At 41.6% G+C, this 18882-nt stretch overlaps 2 protein-coding genes across 4 annotated transcripts in view; both read left to right on the forward strand.

The window, feature by feature from the left end:
* Positions 1-6432, forward strand: part of LOC110535268 (low affinity immunoglobulin gamma Fc region receptor III-like) — a 128279-nt gene extending 121847 nt beyond the window's left edge. The window contains exons 6-8 of the mRNA XM_036989223.1: positions 1175-1315; positions 4442-4483; positions 5821-6432. Of these exons, the coding sequence (XP_036845118.1) occupies positions 1175-1315; positions 4442-4483; positions 5821-5843 (206 nt within the window). The 3' untranslated portion in view covers positions 5844-6432. The remainder of the gene's footprint in view (positions 1-1174; positions 1316-4441; positions 4484-5820) is intronic.
* A 1685-nt stretch (positions 6433-8117) lies between these two features.
* On the forward strand, positions 8118-18045 carry LOC110535266 (butyrophilin subfamily 1 member A1). Of its 3 annotated transcripts, XM_021620163.2 has the most exons (7): positions 8118-8311; positions 12279-12626; positions 13070-13114; positions 15296-15574; positions 15761-15901; positions 16110-16139; positions 16275-18045. In XM_021620163.2, the coding sequence occupies exons 1-7, from the start codon at positions 8239-8241 to the stop codon at positions 16310-16312; spliced, it is 954 nt and encodes a 317-aa protein (XP_021475838.2). In that variant the 5' UTR covers positions 8118-8238; the 3' UTR covers positions 16313-18045. The 3 variants fall into 3 exon arrangements, with proteins under 3 accessions (XP_021475838.2, XP_036842923.1, XP_021475839.2); XM_036987028.1 differs by lacking the exon at positions 16110-16139; XM_021620164.2 differs by lacking the exon at positions 13070-13114.
* The last annotated feature ends 837 nt before the right edge of the window (positions 18046-18882 follow it).

Below are 18882 nucleotides of genomic sequence, written 5' to 3' on the forward strand. Positions count from 1 at the left end.
TTCCTCGGAGGGCATAGCGGGGTTTCTTTTAAGCTTCCAGGTTAGAGTCTCGCTCCTTGAAAGCGGCAGCTCTAGCCTTTAGTTCAGTGCGGATGTTGTCTGTAATCCATGGCTTCTGGTTGGGGTGTGTACAAACGGTCACTGTGGGGACGACATCATTGATGCACTTATTGATGAAGCCAATGACTGATGTGGTGTACTCCTCAAAGCCATCGGAAGAGTCACGGAACATATTCCCGTCTGTGCAATTATAGTATTTATATTATAGGATTTATTACTTGTTTCTTATGGCAGCTCATTGAGTGTGGTCTTAGCGCCAGCATCGAACTGTGGTGGTAAATAGACAGCTACGAATAATATAGATGAAAACTCTCTTGGTAGATAGTGTGGTCTACAGCTTATCATGAGATACTCTACCTCAGGCGAGCAAAACCTAGAGACTTCCTGAGATATCGTACACCAGTTGTTGTTTACAAATATACATAGTCCGACCCCCCCGTCTTACCAGACTCTGCTGTTCTATCCTGCTGATACAGCGTATAACACATCCAGCTGCATGTTGGTAATGTCTTCATTCAGCCACAACTCAGTGAGGCATAAGATATTATAGTTTTTAATGTCCCATTGGTAGTTTAATCATCCTCGGAGGTCGTCAATATTTTTTTTCCAATGATTGCATGTTAGCTAGTAGAGCGGAAGGCACTGGGGGTTTATCCGATCTTCCTCCATCTGCTGTTCCAACTCCCATTCCATCTCCAGCAGTCCCAGTGTTGTCCATGTCCTCGCCCAGCACCATCTCCAGTGTTGTCCATGTCTCCTCCCAGCACCATCTCCAGTGTTGTCCATGTCTCTCTCCAGCACCATCCCAGTGTTGTCCATGTCTCTCTCCAGCACCATCTCCAGTGTTGTCCATGTCTCTCTCCAGCACCATCTCCGGTGTTGTCCATGTCTCTCTCCAGCACCATCTCTAGTGTTGTCCATGTCTCTCTCCAGCACCATCCCAGTGTTGTCCATTTCTCTCTCCAGCACCATCCCAGTGTTGTCCATGTCTCTCTCTCCAGCACCATCTCCAGTGTTGTCCATGTCTCTCTCCAGCACCATCTCCAGTGTTGTCCATGTCTCTACCCAGCACCATCTCCAGTGTTTTAAATTGTTTTTCTTTCTCCAACTGCAGTTCCAACTCCCATTCCATTACCAGCAGTCCCAGTGTTGTCCATGTCTCTACCCAGGCTGTTGTGTAGTCTACTGGTGGGGTCTCCCTACCTGCTGGTGACCATCATACTGCTGGTGAAAGGCTGCAGGAGCAGGGCTCAAGGTGAGATCCTGAGTTTATACAGGATCGCCTCATATCAGAATTATATTATTATGGCCATTGAAATGCTGGCTATTAAAATTAGATCCAACAAGAACATCAAGGGAAATCCAGGGGAAAAAAAACAAAAGTCTCAATGTATCTGGATCCCTGCACAGTCCCTGCACAGACTCAATGTATGTTGATGACTCTAGTCTGGATCCCTGCACAGACTCAATGTATGTTGATGACTCTAGTCTGGATCCCTGCACAGACTCAATGTATGTTGATGAGTCTAGTCTGGATCCCTGCACAGACTCAATGTATGTTGATGACTCTAGTCTGGATCCCTGCACAGACTCAATGTATGTTGATGAGTCTAGCCTGGATCCCTTCACAGACTCAATGTATGTTGATGAGTCTAGCCTGGATCCCTTCACAGACTCAATGTATGTTGATGAGTCTAGTCTGGATCCCTGCACAGAATCAATGTATGTTGATGAGTCTAGTCCCCAATCTGGATCCCTGCACAGTCTCATTGAAGATCTTGGTCACTTTTCTAGCCTCTCTGGACTAAAACCTAATTATGACAAGTATGTATTGTATTGTATGTATTGGATCATATTATGTATTGGATCATTAAAATACAGTGTTTACACCACCTTGTAGTTTACCAATAAAATGGGTGGATGGTGGAGTAGACATACTTGGCATTCACACCTACAAAAATATAAATGAACTGACCACAATTCATTTCAATCAATAGTTAACAAAAATAGATACAATTCTGCAACCATGGAGAGATAAATACTTGTCTATTTATGGAAAAAACACATTGACTAACTATTTGGTCCTATCACTGTTGACTAACTATTTGGTCCTATCACTGTTGACTGACTAATGGTCCTATCAATGTTAACTGACTAATGGTCCTATCAATGTTGACTGACTAATGGTCCTATCACAGTTAACTGACTCATGGTCCTATCAATGTTGACTGACTAATGGTCCAATAACAGTTAACTGACTAATGGTCCTATCAATGTTGACTGACTAATGGTCCTATCAATGTTGACTGACTAATGGCCCTATCAATGTTGACTGACTAATGGCCCTATCAATGTTGACTGACTAATGGTCCTATCACAGTTAACTGACTAATGGTCCTATCAATGTTGACTGACTAATGGTCCCATCAATGTTGACTGACTAATGGTCCTATCAATGTTGACTGACTAATGGTCCTATCACAGTTGACTGACTAATGGCCCTATCAATGTTGACTGACTAATGGCCCTATCAATGTTGACTGACTAATGGTCCTATCACAGTTGACTGACTTACTCATGGTCATATCAATGTTAACTGACTAATGGTCCTATCAATGTTGACTGACTAATGGTCCTATCAATGTTGACTGACTAATGGTCCTATCAATGTTGACTGACTAATGGTCCTATCAATGTTGACTTACTCATGGTCCTATCACAGCTGACTGACTCATGGTCCTATCAATGTTGACTGACTAATGGTCCTATCACAGTTAACTGGCTAATGGTCCTATCAATGTTGACTGACTAATGGTCCTATCAATGTTGACTGACTAATGGTCCTATCAATGTTGACTGACTAATGGTCCTATCAATGTTGACTGACTAATGGCCCTATCAATGTTGACTGACTAATGGTCCTATCAATGTTAACTGACTAATGGTCCTATCAATGTTGACTGACTAATGGTCCTATCAATGTTGACTGACTAATGATCCTATCAATGTTGACTGACTAATGGTCCTATCAATGTTGACTGACTAATGGTCCTATCACAGTTGACTTACTTACTCATGGTCCTATCACAGTTGACTGACTTACTAATGGCTCTGCCTACTCCAGATGACTCATTTTTCAAATCATATGAGCAAAAAATACATAATTTTATTTGGAATGCAAAGTCAGACAAAATTAAACGTGCCTATTTACATAATGAATATGAGTTTATACAGATTACAACGTCTCGTTTCCGACTAATTGAAAATTACATTTTGCTTAAGGTTCCTTCCTTAAACAAGCTGTACAAAGCTGGTTACAATTTCAGTTTTATCCTCCAGAAAATAACAAATATTACATCAAATGTTGTGGTTAAACTCAAATATATTGATGAATAAAAACCAATAAAAACCATTCTTTATGGGACAAATGAAGAAAAAAAATATTATATTTATTAATGATATTATGAGTTATGTCACATATGCAGTTATTGAAAATATATGGGAATATTGATAACTGTAGCTCTGATTGAACCATGTTGTAATGTGTTGATAACTGTATCTCTGATTGAACCATGTTGTAAAGTGTTGATAACTGTATCTCTGATTGAACCATGTTGTAAAGTGTTGATAACTGTATCTCTGATTGAACCATGTTGTAAAGTGTTGATAACTGTAGCTCTGATTGAACCATGTTGTAAAGTGTTGATAACTGTATCTCTGATTGAACCATGTTGTAAAGTGTTGATAACTGTAGCTCTGATTGAACCATGTTTAGTGTTGATAACTGTATCTCTGATTGAACCATGTTGTAAAGTGTTGATAACTGTAGCTCTGATTGAACCATGTTGTAAAGTGTTGATAACTGTAGCTCTGATTGAACCATGTTGTAAAGTGTTGATAACTGTATCTCTGATTGAACCATGTTGTAAAGTGTTGATAACTGTAGCTCTGATTGAACCATGTTGTAAAGTGTTGATAACTGTATCTCTGATTGAACCATGTTGTAAAGTGTTGATAACTGTATCTCTGATTGAACCATGTTGTAAAGTGTTGATAACTGTAGCTCTGATTGAACCATGTTGTAAAGTGTTGATAACTGTATCTCTGATTGAACCATGTTGTAAAGTGTTGATAACTGTATCTCTGATTGAACCATGTTGTAAAGTGTTGATAACTGTAGCTCTGATTGAACCATGTTGTAAAGTGTTGATAACTGTATCTCTGATTGAACCATGTTGTAAAGTGTTGATAACTGTATCTCTGATTGAACCATGTTGTAAAGTGTTGATAACTGTATCTCTGATTGAACCATGTTGTAAAGTGTTGATAACTGTAGCTCTGATTGAACCATGTTGTAAAGTGTTGATATCTGTCTGTTTAGGTGAAACCAGGATACCCAGGAAGACCCACCAAGACCAATTAGGTGAGTTTCTACCTTACAACACAACAGCTGCAGGGGCACAATATGGTATTCTGAACACAGTGTGTACTATATTATGTTACCTCTTAGTAGAAGTAGAAAGTAGGATGGATTAGAGTCAACTACCACAATATGGTATTCTGAACACAGTGTGTACTATATTATGTTACCTCTCAGTAGAAGTAGAAAGTAGGATGGATTAGAGTCCACTACCATCATATGTAATGGAACTGATATGAATTCATGCATTTAGGAGTAAATTGCCTGGGTATTCATGAGGAGTAAATATCCTGGGGATTGTCGTGGAAATCCCCAAAATAATGGGTGAGACAAGGTCAATCACCAATCAGCATATTACTTTATTCAAAACGTCTGGAATACATTATGGCCTTTCTCTTGCATTTCAAAGATGATGGTACTAAAATGTTTGTTTTTCTTTGTATTAGTATTTTACCAGATCTATTGTGTGTTATTCTCCTACATTCAAAATAACTTCTGTTTTTTTCATTGTACTATATTTTACCAGATCTAATGTGTTATATTCTCCTACATTCCTTTCTCATTTCCACAAACTTCAAAGTGTTTCCTTTCAAATGGTACCAATAATATGCATATCCTTGCTTCAGGGCCTGAGAAACAGGTTTTTAGGATAACATTTTTAAAAGGGTCCTTAAGAGGTTTTAATAAGGAAGCAAAAGTTTTTTTTTAAGCAGCTCTGCTGATATACGTACATATAAATTCACACACAGGTGAATAGAGCGCTCTGCAGTAATTAGGCTGGTCGACCCAAGTACACAAACACCAACCCATTCTATCGAATGCAGGCTCAGTCAGAACCCTATTCTATTGCATAAAACGACCATTCGCTGCATAAACAGTATTAAACATAATATAATGTAATGTATCTATCACAATATCGATAAGGAGTAAATAGCCAACGTATTGATAGGGAGTAAATAGCCCTGGTATTGATGAGGGAGAGCTGGATATAAGGAGTAAATAGCCCTGGTATTGATGAGGGAGAGCTGGATATAAGGAGTAAATAGCCCTGGTATTGATGAGGGAGAGCTGGATATAAGGAGTAAATAGCCCTGGTATTGATGAGGGAGAGCTGGATATAAGGAGTAAATAACCCTGTTATTGATAATTAGTAAATAGCCCTGGTATTGATGAGGGAGAACTGGACATAAGCAAGAGCCCCATTGGAAGTAATTTGATAGGATTCTAAGTAGCACAGTATTGACTCGTAAATCATCTGAAATTAATTACATTTCTAAGTGGTTCTGTATTGGATAAGTAAATACATGGCCACACTGATGAACTACTTCTGTGTTGAACAGGTGATCGTGTTGAAGAAGAGTGAGGCTGAGATCACCTGATCACCATAACAACCATCAGAATGGAACTCATGGAATTCTAATATAGAACTGTGAGTCACAATGCTGTATGTTGTTACATTGTAGCTCCACCTGCTGGAACAATAGTGGCATTTGATCAAATGTGATCTATTAACTGATACATGTATTATTCTGATTGGAATGTGTTTTAATATAATGTGTGTTGTATTATTCATTCAGCAGCTGTCCTTTAACATCAGTCATATACTGGTCATATACTGTATAGCATTATGGTTGATACATTGTAAATGTCTTCACTTCTCATGTCTATACAGATCAACTGATAGGTGTTGAGGTTCAGGCATTATTGTTACAGGTTCAGTATAATGTTATACCATGTTACAGAGTTAGAAAACATACAGGAGAGGAGAATTCACTTATTAAAATTATTTACTTTATTTTCACATTTTGGTCTCATGTTATTTTGTTTAAACATAACTAATGTAGGGCCTTTGTTTTATTGTGTTTTGTGCAAAACCATTATTTTTCTATGAATCATCAGGATATTGATTTCGTCTTTGTAGCAAATACAATTAAATAAATTATTTTCCTCAATCATGTAGCCTGTTTCTTAATCTGTTTCTTAATCTGTTCTGAATGAATCACAACCACTTTGCATTTAATTTCACTCACTTCTCTTTATGTATAGAAATCTGAATTGTTTCTTTCTCAAGAAAAGGGCACCAATGAAAGTATAACTGGGGAAGCAGTAGATATAAACGTTGACCAGCTGAGGGGAAAGATTCCCAGTGTGATGCTGGTCGTTTGATGCGACACACACAGGGTGGGGAAACAGAACAGTTTTGAAGTTGAGTTTTTGCCCGACAAAGAGAAGTTAGGATATATAAGTTATCCTGTACGAGCGTATGTGCCAAATACATTATGATGTTACAGGTGTCACGATTATGGGCATGTGGCAGCAGTGTGTAGGAGGGAGGGTCCAAGGTGGCAGCAGTGTGTAGGAGGGAGGATCCAAGGTGGCAGCAGTGTGTAGGAGGGAGGGTCCAAGGTGGCAACAGTGTGTAGGAGGGAGGATCCAAGGTGGCAGCAGTGTGTAGGAGGGAGGGTCCAAGGTGGCAACAGTGTGTAGGAGGGAGGGTCCAAGGTGGCAACAGTGTGTAGGAGGGAGGGTCAAAGGTGGCAGCAGTGTGTAGGAGGGAGGGTCCAAGGTGGCAACAGTGTGTAGGAGGGAGGGTCCAAGGTGGCAACAGTGTGTAGGAGGGAGGGTCCAAGGTGGCAACAGTGTGTAGGAGGGAGGGTCAAAGGTGGCAGCAGTGTGTAGGAGGGAGGGTCCAAGGTGGCAACAGTGTGTAGGAGGGAGGGTCCAAGGTGGCAGCAGTGTGTAGGAGGGAGGGTCCAAGGTGGCAGCAGTGTGTAGGAGGGAGGGTCCAAGGTGGCAGCAGTGTGTAGGAGGGAGGGTCCAAGGTGGCAGCAGTGTGTAGGAGGGAGGGTCCAAGGTGGCAACAGTGTGTAGGAGCGAGGGTCCAAGGTGTGAGAAATGTGCAGATGGGCATGAGACAAAGGAATGTGTAGTATTGGGGAAAGTAGTGTAAAGTAGGGATGCCCATGGAGCTGGTGGATCAGAAGTTGTCATATGCTGAGGCAGTGAAGAAAGTAGAGGAAGATGGGTTAAGGGGGATGAGTGGTGAGAGTAGTAGAGATATACCAGGACAGAGGGAGGAGTGGTGAGAGTAGTAGAGATATACCAGGACAGAGGGAGGAGTGGTGAGAGTAGTAGAGATATACCAGGACAGAGGGAGGAGTGGTGAGAGTAGTAGCGATATACCAGTACAGAGGGACAAACAGTGAAATAAGTTTCAGTAAGATTGGATTGTTAGTATTTATATCAACGGTTATCAACTGGACAGCAGGGATGGAACGTAAGTCTCAGGAAATAGAGGTTGTGGTAGCAGCAGCAGAGAGGTATTTGGGTGTGTGGGAGACTTGACAATAGAAAGAGTAACAGTGGTGATGTCCCATCCTTTCAGGGTGATGGCAATGAGGTAGGAATACATTCATTTAATTAGTGGAGTAGGGGGGGGGGGTGTTAATTTTATTTTATATCATTTTGAAATTAATGACAATAGTGTTAGATGGTAGGGTATTTATTCAGTACATTTTTTTTTAAAGGGAGTTTTTTTAAAGGGAGTACTCCAGGCTAGTAGGTGGTGGTAATGCAACAAATTGGATGCCAACCGCCGTTAAACCTCATAGAAGAAGAAGAAGAAGAAGACCAGTGCTGGGAACGTCATTTCAGGAGGAGGAAGTACACTGCTGGGAACGTCATTTCCGGAAGAAGAAGTACAGTGTGAAACTAACTTCACTAGTAATAACGGCATCAAACGTAACATTGCTTGTAAAATGTATATATTTTCTCGTTATGGTTTGCATTTCTGCTGGTTGTGCTTCTGCTGTCTTTCAACAACAACCGAAGGTGGGTTTCTCACAACAGCGCTTAGCTACCTAGCTAGCTGGTAAAACAATGGAAGCTGGCTAGCAAAGATACATCCTAAAGTGAAATAATGTTGTTATTCACAATACGATGTGAAGTTCTGTGGTGTTATTCTCAACTTGCTATCATCTTAGATCATCCAGATGCAGGTTTACGTAGCTAGTTAGCGTTAACGTTAGCAAATAATGTTGACATTATGGTCAATTGTAGCTCCCTAGTGGTGTAGAGGTCTGCATTTCATTACGTCGCTACAGACCCTGGTTCGATTCCAGGCCGTATCACAACCGGCTGTGATTGGGAGTCCCATAGGGTGGCGCACAATTGGCCCAGCGTCGCCTGGGTTTGGCCCGTGTAGGCTGTCCTTGTAAATAAGAATTTGTTCTTAACTGACTTGACCTCGTTAAATAAAGGTTTCAGTGACACAGTAGCCAGTTAGCTGTGCAGATCCTATTATCATTCTAGGACACCTGCTGTTAATTTCATGTTGTTCAGTGATCCCGTTTCATTGATCAAGGAACGTGAAGTACAATGTATCAAGTGTATGAGTGTGTCCTCATTGCACGTCTGTTATTTGCTGTCCCACCTCAAATTATGAGCTAGTGGACTGAGACAAGATGTGGGGGTGAAATGGGTGTTGTCAGAGGACTGAGACAAGATGGGGGGGGGGGGGGGGGGGTGTGACATAGGTGGTGACATGACAGTGTGTTGTCAGAGGACTGAGACAAGATGGTGAAGGAAATGGAAGTCACAGGGTACATCCCACATAGCAGCCTATACCCTATAAAGGACACTACTGTTGACCAGGAGCCTGATCAGCAGAGGTTCACTATGTAGTTGACAGGGTGCGATGTGGGACACAGCCACATGGTTCTCTCATGCCCTGTGTTCTCTCATGCCCAGTGTTCTCTCATGCCCTGTGTTCTCTCATGCCCTGTGTTCTCTCATGCCCTGTGTTCTCTCATGCCCTGTGTTCTCTCATGCCCTGTGTTCTCTCATGCCCTGTGTTCTCTCTTGCCCTGTGTTCTCTCATGCCCTGTGTTCTCTCATGCCCTGTGTTCTCTCATGCCCTGTGTTCTCTCATGCCCTGTGTTCTCTCATGCCCAGTGTTCTCTCATGCCCAGTGTTCTCTCATGCCCTGTGTTCTCTCATGCCCTGTGTTCTCTCATGCCCTGTGTTCTCTCATGCCCTGTGTTCTCTCATGACCTGTGTTCTCTCATGCCCAGTGTTCTCTCATGCCCTGTGTTCTCTCATGCCCTGTGTTCTCTCATGCCCTGTGTTCTCTCATGCCCTGTACACGGTAGTGTCTATACATTAGACCGCTGTATCTCTGATCAGCAGTATCAAATTGTATTTGTCACATGCTCCGTATACAACAGGTGTAGTAGACCACTGTCCCGGGCGGCAAAGACGTGGATGTTGATTTAAGGCAGCCCCCAGCACCTCTCTGATTCAGAGGAGTTAAATGTGGAAGACACATGTCAGTTGAATGCATTCAGTTGTACTACTGACTAGTATCCACCTTTCCCTTACGGTGAAATGCTTACTTACAAGTCCTTAACCAAAAATGCAGTTCAATAAATAGTTAAGAAAAAATGTACTAAATTAACTAAAGTACATTTCTTTATAAAGTAACACAATAACAAGGCTTTATACAGGGGGTGCAGAGTGAATATGTGGGAGTACAGGGTAATTGTAGGAATATGGTGAGTAGCAGTGGCCACACCAGGTGGTGATGTACTAGGTCGTAACACTGCCCTCTGTAGCACCTTACGGTCAGAGGCCAATCAGCTGCCATACCAGGGTGTTGAGGGTGTTGTAGGTGTCCTGGAGAGCAGGTAGTTTGCCCCCACACCACCCTCTGGAGAGCCCTTCGGTTGAGGGAGGTGCAGTAGCCTTACCAGGCTGTGATACAGCCCAACAGGGTCTGTCCCGACACTTGTGCTAGCGAACATGCAACATTGTATAACTATTCTGGGCCCTCAGTTTCCCGCGCCAGTGAGCTCGGGACAGCTATTTGTTATGGACTCCTCGTGTTATTGTCATCTTCAGTCTGCTACTTCCTGATGTGGCAGAATCTGAGAGAGCCAGTAGGGGGATTTTTTTTATTTTTATCTCAAGTAATTTGTCTTATTTCATCAAACAGCATAATACAAGCATATAGTTGGTTTTATTAAAACACACAGGGTTTGTCTATATATGGAAAACATTTTAGAGAACAGTTGACTTTCGGGTTTTATTTGACATTTATTTAACTAGAACACGTTCTTATTTACAATGACAGCCTAGGAACAGTGGGCTAACTGGTCTAGGAACAGTGGGTTAACTGGTCTAGGAACAGTGGGTTAACTGGTGACCTGCCGCCCCTCCAACCACTAGGCTACCTGCCTCCTCTACACTCTAACCACTAGGCTACCTGCCTCCTCTACACTCTAACCACTAGTCTACCTGCCTCCTCTACACTCTAACCACTAGTCTACCTGCCTCCTCTACACTCTAACCACTAGGCTACCTGCCTCCTCTACACTCTAACCACTAGGCTACCTGCCTCCTCTACACTCTAACCACTAGGCTACCTGCCTCCTCTACACTCTAACCACTAGACTACCTGCCTCCTCTACACTCTAACCACTAGGCTACCTGCCTCCTCTACACTCTAACCACTAGGCTACCCTGCCACCTCTACACTCTAACCACTAGACTACCTGCCTCCTCTACACTCTAACCACTAGACTACCTGCCTCCTCTACACTGTAACCACTAGACTACCTGCCTCCTCTACACTCTAACCACTAGACTACCTGCCTCCTCTACACTCTAACCACTAGGCTACCTGCCGTCCCTACACTCTAACCACTAGGCTACCTGCCTCCTCTACACTCTAACCACTAGACTACCTGCCTCCTCTACACTCTAACCACTAGGCTACCTGCCTCCTCTACACTCTAACCACTAGGCTACCTGCCTCCTCTACACTCTAACCACTAGACTACCTGCCTCCTCTACACTCTAACCACTAGGCTACCTGCCTCCTCTACACTCTAACCACTAGGCTACCTGCCTCCTCTACACTCTAACCACTAGGCTACCTGCCTCCTCTACACTCTAACCACTAGGCTACCTGCCTCCTCTACACTCTAACCACTAGGCTACCTGCCTCCTCTACACTCTAACCACTAGGCTACCTGCCTCCTCTACACTCTAACCACTAGGCTACCTGCCTCCTCTACACTCTAACCACTAGGCTACCTGCCTCCTCTACACTCTAACCACTAGGCTACCTGCCTCCTCTACACTCTAACCACTAGGCTACCTGCCTCCTCTACACTCTAACCACTAGGCTACCTGCCGTTAATGCCGTAACTAGTATGTTTTCAGTGGATTTCAAGCTTTAGCTGTCACCCTGATATTTCCTGTGTCCCGGCGTTGTGCTGCCGGCTTGCCGGTCATGCCCCATTTCCATTTGAGTATACTGCTGTATCAGGGTGAAATCCAGATGGTTACGAAAAAAAACGTTTATAAATATGTTTGGTAGAAAAACAGTTGGAAACGTTAACGCCGGCGACCATCTGGGAAGCAAACTCATATCGGCAATTGAATACAAAAGTGGTGCACATGATTTCACTTATTTTGTGTATTATTTTGAGTTCCCAATTGTCTTGAATGCAGCAGTAGGCCTATACGTGTCACTGACATCCAGATGGTGAATAATGTGGTTATTTCTCCCATCAATATAAACCACTTATTGTTTTTATAATTCACTATCGCCCAGCTGTTGAATCTGTTCTGATTTGGTGTTCATTCTCCTGTTGGGTAAAGTTACGTGAGTCTGTTCACGACAAATACAAAATATGCTACTAAGTACTAAACTCTACCCTGTTACTAAACTTATTTTTTGATTAGTTAACAACATTTAGTCTTAAAGATATTCACTCTGATTTTGTTTTTTCAGGCCAGGTTCAGGTTGTTGCTCCAATGTCCAGGGTTCATGCCGTAGCGGGTGGTGATGTCATCCTTCCCTGTTACCTGAACCCCACTATGAATGCTGCGAACCACACAGTGGAGTGGCTCAGACCAGACTTGAAGCCAAAAGAGGCACATTGTTACCGCGACCATCGTGACTCTGAAGAGGACCAGAATCCATCCTACAGGGGAAGGACGTCACTGTTCAAAGAAGAACTGAAGAACAGCAACGTCTCCTTAAAGCTGAACAGAGTTACTCTCTCTGATGCTGGAAGCTACACCTGCTTCATTCCAACAGTGAGCAGGACTCAGAGACCTGTCGTTCAACTCCTGGTCGGTGAGTCATGTAAATACTAGTGTAGTATATATACAGTGGGGCAAAAAAGTATTTAGTCATCCACCAATTGTGCAAGTTCTCCCACTTAAAAAGATGAGAGAGGCCTGTAATTTTCATCATAGGTACACTTTGTCTATGACAGACAAAATGAGGAAAAAAAATCCAGAAAATCACATTGTAGGATTTTTAATGAATTTATTTGCAAATTATGGTGGAAAATAAGTATGTATACTATATATACACACAACTCCTGGTCGGTGAGTCATGTAAATACTAGTGTAGTTTATATACACATCAGATGTTATTTTCTGTCAAGTACAATGTCTGATCCTTATTTATATAAATTATCAAAATGTTGCCTTTTCCTTTGTGCTTTGTGTTATTATGTCATCAGCACATTTTTCATTGAGATTATCACAATGTCATTCATCTATTTTTCATAGATGACAAAAAATATTCATCTCCCCCAAGACAACCATCACAATCAAGTGAGTTTCCAAAAAGCAACAATAATAACACCCAGTGGACCATTAATACCTCTAGCGTCTCAACTGGCCAATTGCCTGGGGAAATGCAGAGCGCCAGATTCAAATAAAATTCTAACTTTCATTAAATCACACATGTAAGATACTCAATTAAAGCTACACTCATTGTGAATCCAGCCAACATGTCAGAGTTTAAAAAATGCTTTTCGGCGAAAGCATAAGAAGCTATTATCTGATAGCATGCACTCATCTGAACCAGTAGTAAACAAAAGAGCTAGCGTAGCAGGCGCTACACAAAACGCTGAAATAAAATATAAAACATGCATTACCTTTGACGAGCTTCTTTGTTGGCACTCCAATATGTCCCATAAACATCACAATTGGTCCTTTTGTTCGATTAATTCCGTCCATGTATACCCAAAATGTCCATTTATAAAGCGCGTTTGATCCGGAAAAAAACAGCTTTCCAAAACACAACGTCACTACAAAACATTTCAAAAGTTGCCTATAAACTTTAACAAAATATTTCAAACTACTTTTGTAATACAACTTTAGGTATTTTTAAACGTTAATAATCGATCACATTGTAGACGGGGCAATCTGTATTCAATACAGCAAGTAAACAAAACATGCTCCTTTTTTCGTCTTGCATAACTCTCAACAGTGTAACCTTGTTCCAGGATGTGCTTCTTCTTCATTGCACAGATGATTAACTTCAACCAAATTCCAAAGACTGGAGACATCCAGTGGAAGTCGTAGGAACTGTAAAATGGTCGCTATCAAATATCCCTTGGCAAAGACACCTGAGGGAACGGTCAAAGGCACAAAAAAAAAAATCGGAACAGTTACTCCTCTGGGTTTTGCCTGCTACATAAGTTCTGTTATAGTCACAGACATGATTGAAACAGTTTTAGAAACTTCAGTGTTTTCTATCCACACCTGCTAATCATACGCATATAATATATTCCTGGCATGAGTAGCAGTAAGTTGAAATTGTGCACGCTATTTATCCAACAGTGAAAATGCTGCCCCCTATCCCTAACAGGTTTCATTCCAGTGTCTGATTTAAAAAATGCTTTACAGCAAAAGCTCCACAAACAATTATGTTAGGTCACCACCAACTCACAGAAAAACCCAGCCATTTTTCCAGCCAAAGAGAGGAGTCACAAAAAGCACAAATAGAGAGAATTGTTATCACTAACCTTTTGATGGTCTTCATCAGATTACACTCATAGGACTTCATGTTACACAATACATGTTTTGTTTGGTTAAGTTCATATTTATATCCAAAAATCTTATTTTACATTGGCGTGTTATGTTCAGTAGTTCCAAAACATGCAATGTTTTTGCAGAGAGCCATATCAATTTACAGAAATACTCATTTACAAATGTTGATGAAAATACATGTGTTATACATTAAATGTGGACCATTAAGAAACAGTGATATTAACTAACACCCAGTGGACCAATAAGAAACAGTAATATTAACACCCAGTGGACCATTAAGAAACAGTAATATTAACACCCAGTGGACCAATAAGAAACAGTAATATTAACTAACACCCAGTGGACCAATAAGAAACAGTAATATTAACTAACACCCAGTGGACCAATAAGAAACAGTAATATTAACTAACACCCAGTGGACCAATAAGAAACAGTAATATTAACTAACACCCTGTTTCTTATTGGTCCACTGGGTGTTAGTTAATATTACTGTTTCTTATTGGTCCACTGGGTGTTAGTTAATATTACTGTTTCTTCGTTTGGGAAACGGCAGAACGTGTAGGCTCGTTCAGGGCGCATTCACAGCCATATAAGGAGACAATGGAAAACAGCGCCTCAAAAATGTTGCTAATTTCCTGTTTGAAGTTTCATCTTGGTTTCGCCTGTAGCATCAGTTCTGTGGCACTCACAGATAATATCTTTGCAGTTTTGGAAACGTCAGAGTGTTTTCTTTCCAAAGCTGTCAATTATATGCGTAGTCGAGCATCTTTTCGTGCCAAAATATCTTGTTTAAAACGGGAACGTTTTTTCATCCAAAAATGAAATCCTGCCCCTAGTGTTCCAAGAGGTTAATGGTCCACTGGGTGTAATATTCTGAAGAGGGAAAATCCCATTTTAAGCAGTCCATTCATTTTCATAACAGGAATCTCACCCCTGTGTTAACTTTAATTTTTGCAGGCCCTGGATCTCAGCCAGTCCTCTCTATTGAAGGAACTAATGGTAGTGGGCTGGTCCTGAGGTGTGAGTCCGAAGGCTGGTACCCTGAACCTGAGCTGGAGTGGCTGGACAACAATGGAACCATCCTCCCTGCTGCTGGACCTACAGAGACCGAGACTGACACTGAAGGTTTCTTCACTGTGAGACGAAATGTCACCATACAGCAGACTGACAACAACTGGTTCACCTGTAGAGTTCAACAGCAGAACACCTTCAGAACGAAGCAGATTCGCATTCCTGGTGAGGGATCTGTTTTGAAAACATTTGAATTTACATTTGGAAGTTTTTTTTTAAATGTTTTATGAAATTATTATTTTGTTTGCACCACGCTGCCAATGTTCTTTCGTAGATTAGCAATCTGGAGGTCCAAACCAGTCAATTGGTATGATAGTACGTAATGGGTTCGACATGGCTTCTGTGTTTCAGATGACATCTTTCCCAAGCCGTGCCAGTCCTACTGGACAGTTGGGCTTTGTCTGGCAGTGGGAGCTGCAATGGGAGCTGCAGTAGTCGCACCAATGGGATATGTGGTCGGAAATCGACGTGCGAAACGTCAATGCGTGACAGGTGAGGCGTCTCTAACTGTCCTCTAGCTTTCGTTCAATCACTCCACCTTAATTACCTCTATTCTATTACAAACAGACTTGTAAAATCACTCCTCCCTGACTCCATAGCTTTTCATTGGTGGGACTGTCTACATTTAACTCAGGTGGGCTGTATATGTGTGTTTGCAAGGCTGAGGTCCCGGGTTCTTAATCTCTGTCTGTTCTTGTAGGTGAAACCGTCGATCTTGAAAATCTATCAGGTATGTGTGCGATGTGCCCAACATGTTGATAGTTCAAACATCAAAGTATTTAACATATTGATGTAGAAAGCTATGTACATTTTAAGTTTGCTCTAACTGGCCTTTTCTAAATCAACCTCTCATTCTAATATGCAGTGCCATTGAACGGGAACCCCTCAAGAGAGCTCAATTGAATGAGATGAGACTCGAGGCAGGAGAGACACTGATGCCAGCAGCTCTCCTGTTTCCGTCCCACTTCGCACCTTTTCCCAGGCGGACTTGAGATTCGAACCGGTGACCCGTCGAAGCACAGATCTGGGGGAGGGTACCATGAACAACAAGGTTCTCTGCTCTGATGAAACCAAGATTGAACTCTTTGGCCTGAATGCCAAGCGTCACGTCTGGAGGAAACCTGGCACCATCCCTACTGTGAAGCATGGTGGTGGCAGCATCATGCTGTGGAGATGATTTCAGCGGCAGGGACTGGGAGACTAGTCAGGATCAAGGGAAAGATGAACGGCGCAAAGTACAGAGGTCTTTGATAAAACCTGCTCCAGAGCGCTCAGGATCTCAGAACAACCATGTCGAAGTCATTACTAATTTGTGATGTCACTAAGTAGAACAACATAACTGTTTCTCTGAATGTGTATATTTCCCAGTGATTAGATTCACATCCAAATGTTGGAACGTATATCATTAAATAGGAAACTTATTTATGAGAGAATTGTTTTTCATATGAAGTCTGAACCAAGTCAGTGGCCCATGTGAGCACAGACGTTATGACGTTGGCCTGTTGGTGAGGTTTATGACCCCCATAAATACCCCCTTTTCTCTCTCTACTCTACAGAATGGACTCATGCAAAGCCCTTTGTTAACATAGGTTGGGGAACGGAACCATATTTCGGTAATCCAACCAGTTGAAAATATGCGTTGGTACTTAAAGAATATGATGTCAGATCAGTTGTTGTCTGAGATATTATTACTGATGACAGGACGACATAAACTGTGTCTTGGAAAGTCTACACATTCTAGTTATCAGATTCACATGGGATTGTTGTGCAATTTAAATGTTTAAATATGAAACTATTTGTGAAAAGATTAAATGTAATTTTAGATTACATTTATTTCTAAATGAGAGAATGGTTTCCATAGAGTAAAAACTCTGCTCACTCGGTGGCCCCGCCCAAGTGAACAGACATTGGTTGTAAACTATGAAACATGCCCCTCTCTCCCACAACTATATAAGCCCGTTGACAAAAATGTAACTTTGTGTTCCGAGGACGGGAGGACGACGGTTCCTGCGTTAAAAGGGCTAAGATAATAACCTAACGAAATTCGCATCGTGTTCAATGTGAAGGTGACGATCGACATGCCGAAAGGATGAATTTCGACTATACCAGCCAGAATATAGCATGAGCTTACAAGTATGGCAACTTGGTATGAACTTTGAACTCTTATTCACTCCAGAAGTGATACCTCCTAGCCGATGAGTTAGCAGCAGCCACTGTAAATGTGGGCTAGGAAAGGACAAACAACGTATCCAGTCTAACACACAACGACGATACTATAACGTGTCCAGTTTACCACCAGAGACATTCTTCAGAAGACAAGAGATCCCTGCTGGATCTCTTGCATTTATATTTCTTGCATTTTCCTTTTCCAAATTGGCGGTAATTTAGAATGCATAAGATTCTGTATTTACGATAGCTTTCCCATTTGTTCTTCAGTCTTCCCGCGCTTTCATTCAAGCCCAACCCCCTTTCTTTGTGTTACCAGCCATTGTATCTGTTCCGTCCCCTAAGGACGTTTTCCTTTATGACATAATTACTAATCAAAGTATGATCCATTCTGTGTATATGTAATTCTGTGTGATTTAAAAAAAAACATTTTTACATTTTATTTTTAGTAAATAAATAATTAAGCCAATTTGTATCTCGCTGATTCATCATTTATGCTAGGGTTCATGCAGATATACAAGAGTTTTGCGACATTCAGAATGAGACTGAAGGTAAATAAGAATGAATTAATTGACTGTGACTGATGTAGATATAAATGTCTTTAGAGTTTAGTCGGGTGATAACTTTTTAAATAACTTTTGTTCTTCCCTCTGAAGATGTTAGAAGGTATCAGAAGGCTCTACCCTGTGATGCTGCTACCTCTGAAGAACAACTTTCTGAATAACATGACCTCTCCTTTCACCACGACACACACCTCAACTTTCACGTACTGTGTGTGTGTCAGTTGTTTTGGTCTGCCCTACTCGTGTGTGTGTGTGTGTGTGTGTGTCAGTCAGTTGTTCTGGTCTGTCCTACTCAAAGTGTGTGTTGTGTGAAAGATATGTGTGTTCGCTGTTCTATGAAGTTGATGTGTTCCAGTGTTTCTTTTGGAAAATGTGTTAGTTGTTGGGGAAAAGTTAGTGAGGGTCCCCCCTTTTTTGCCGGGTTGCAGCCACCCCCCCTAAAAAAAGCTTGGTACTGAAAAGCTTGGTTATGGTGACTTTTTTAAAAGGAAAAAACTCAAACCTAAAATATAATTTCCACCCCCAGAAATGAGCTCAGTAACGTATTGGTAAAGTAACTATAGTTACAAGGTGTGCTGCAGAAAAACAGCAGAGTCCTTCTTTCTCAAATAAAAAATAAAAAATCTTGACAAAATGAACAGAGGAACACTAATTTATATTCATCACCAAAGAAAGCAGTTGGAAATCTATTTCTAGGTTCTGACAGTTTTTCGTTGGAGAGCCACATGCAGGCGGCAAGATGCT

The sequence above is a fragment of the Oncorhynchus mykiss genome, chromosome 9 (assembly GCF_013265735.2).
Source record: "Oncorhynchus mykiss isolate Arlee chromosome 9, USDA_OmykA_1.1, whole genome shotgun sequence".
In the NCBI taxonomy this organism is placed as follows: Eukaryota; Metazoa; Chordata; class Actinopteri; order Salmoniformes; family Salmonidae; genus Oncorhynchus; species Oncorhynchus mykiss.

Coding starts and splice junctions, on each gene's coding strand:
- LOC110535266 (XM_021620163.2), top strand. CDS start 8,239: ATGTATATATTTTCTCGTTATGGTTTGCATTTCTGCTGGTTGTGCTTC. Junction 12,627..13,069: donor TGTCGTTCAACTCCTGGTCG/GTGAGTCATGTA, acceptor TATTTTTCATAG/ATGACAAAAAATATTCATCT. Junction 16,140..16,274: donor CGATCTTGAAAATCTATCAG/GTATGTGTGCGA, acceptor TCTAATATGCAG/TGCCATTGAACGGGAACCCC.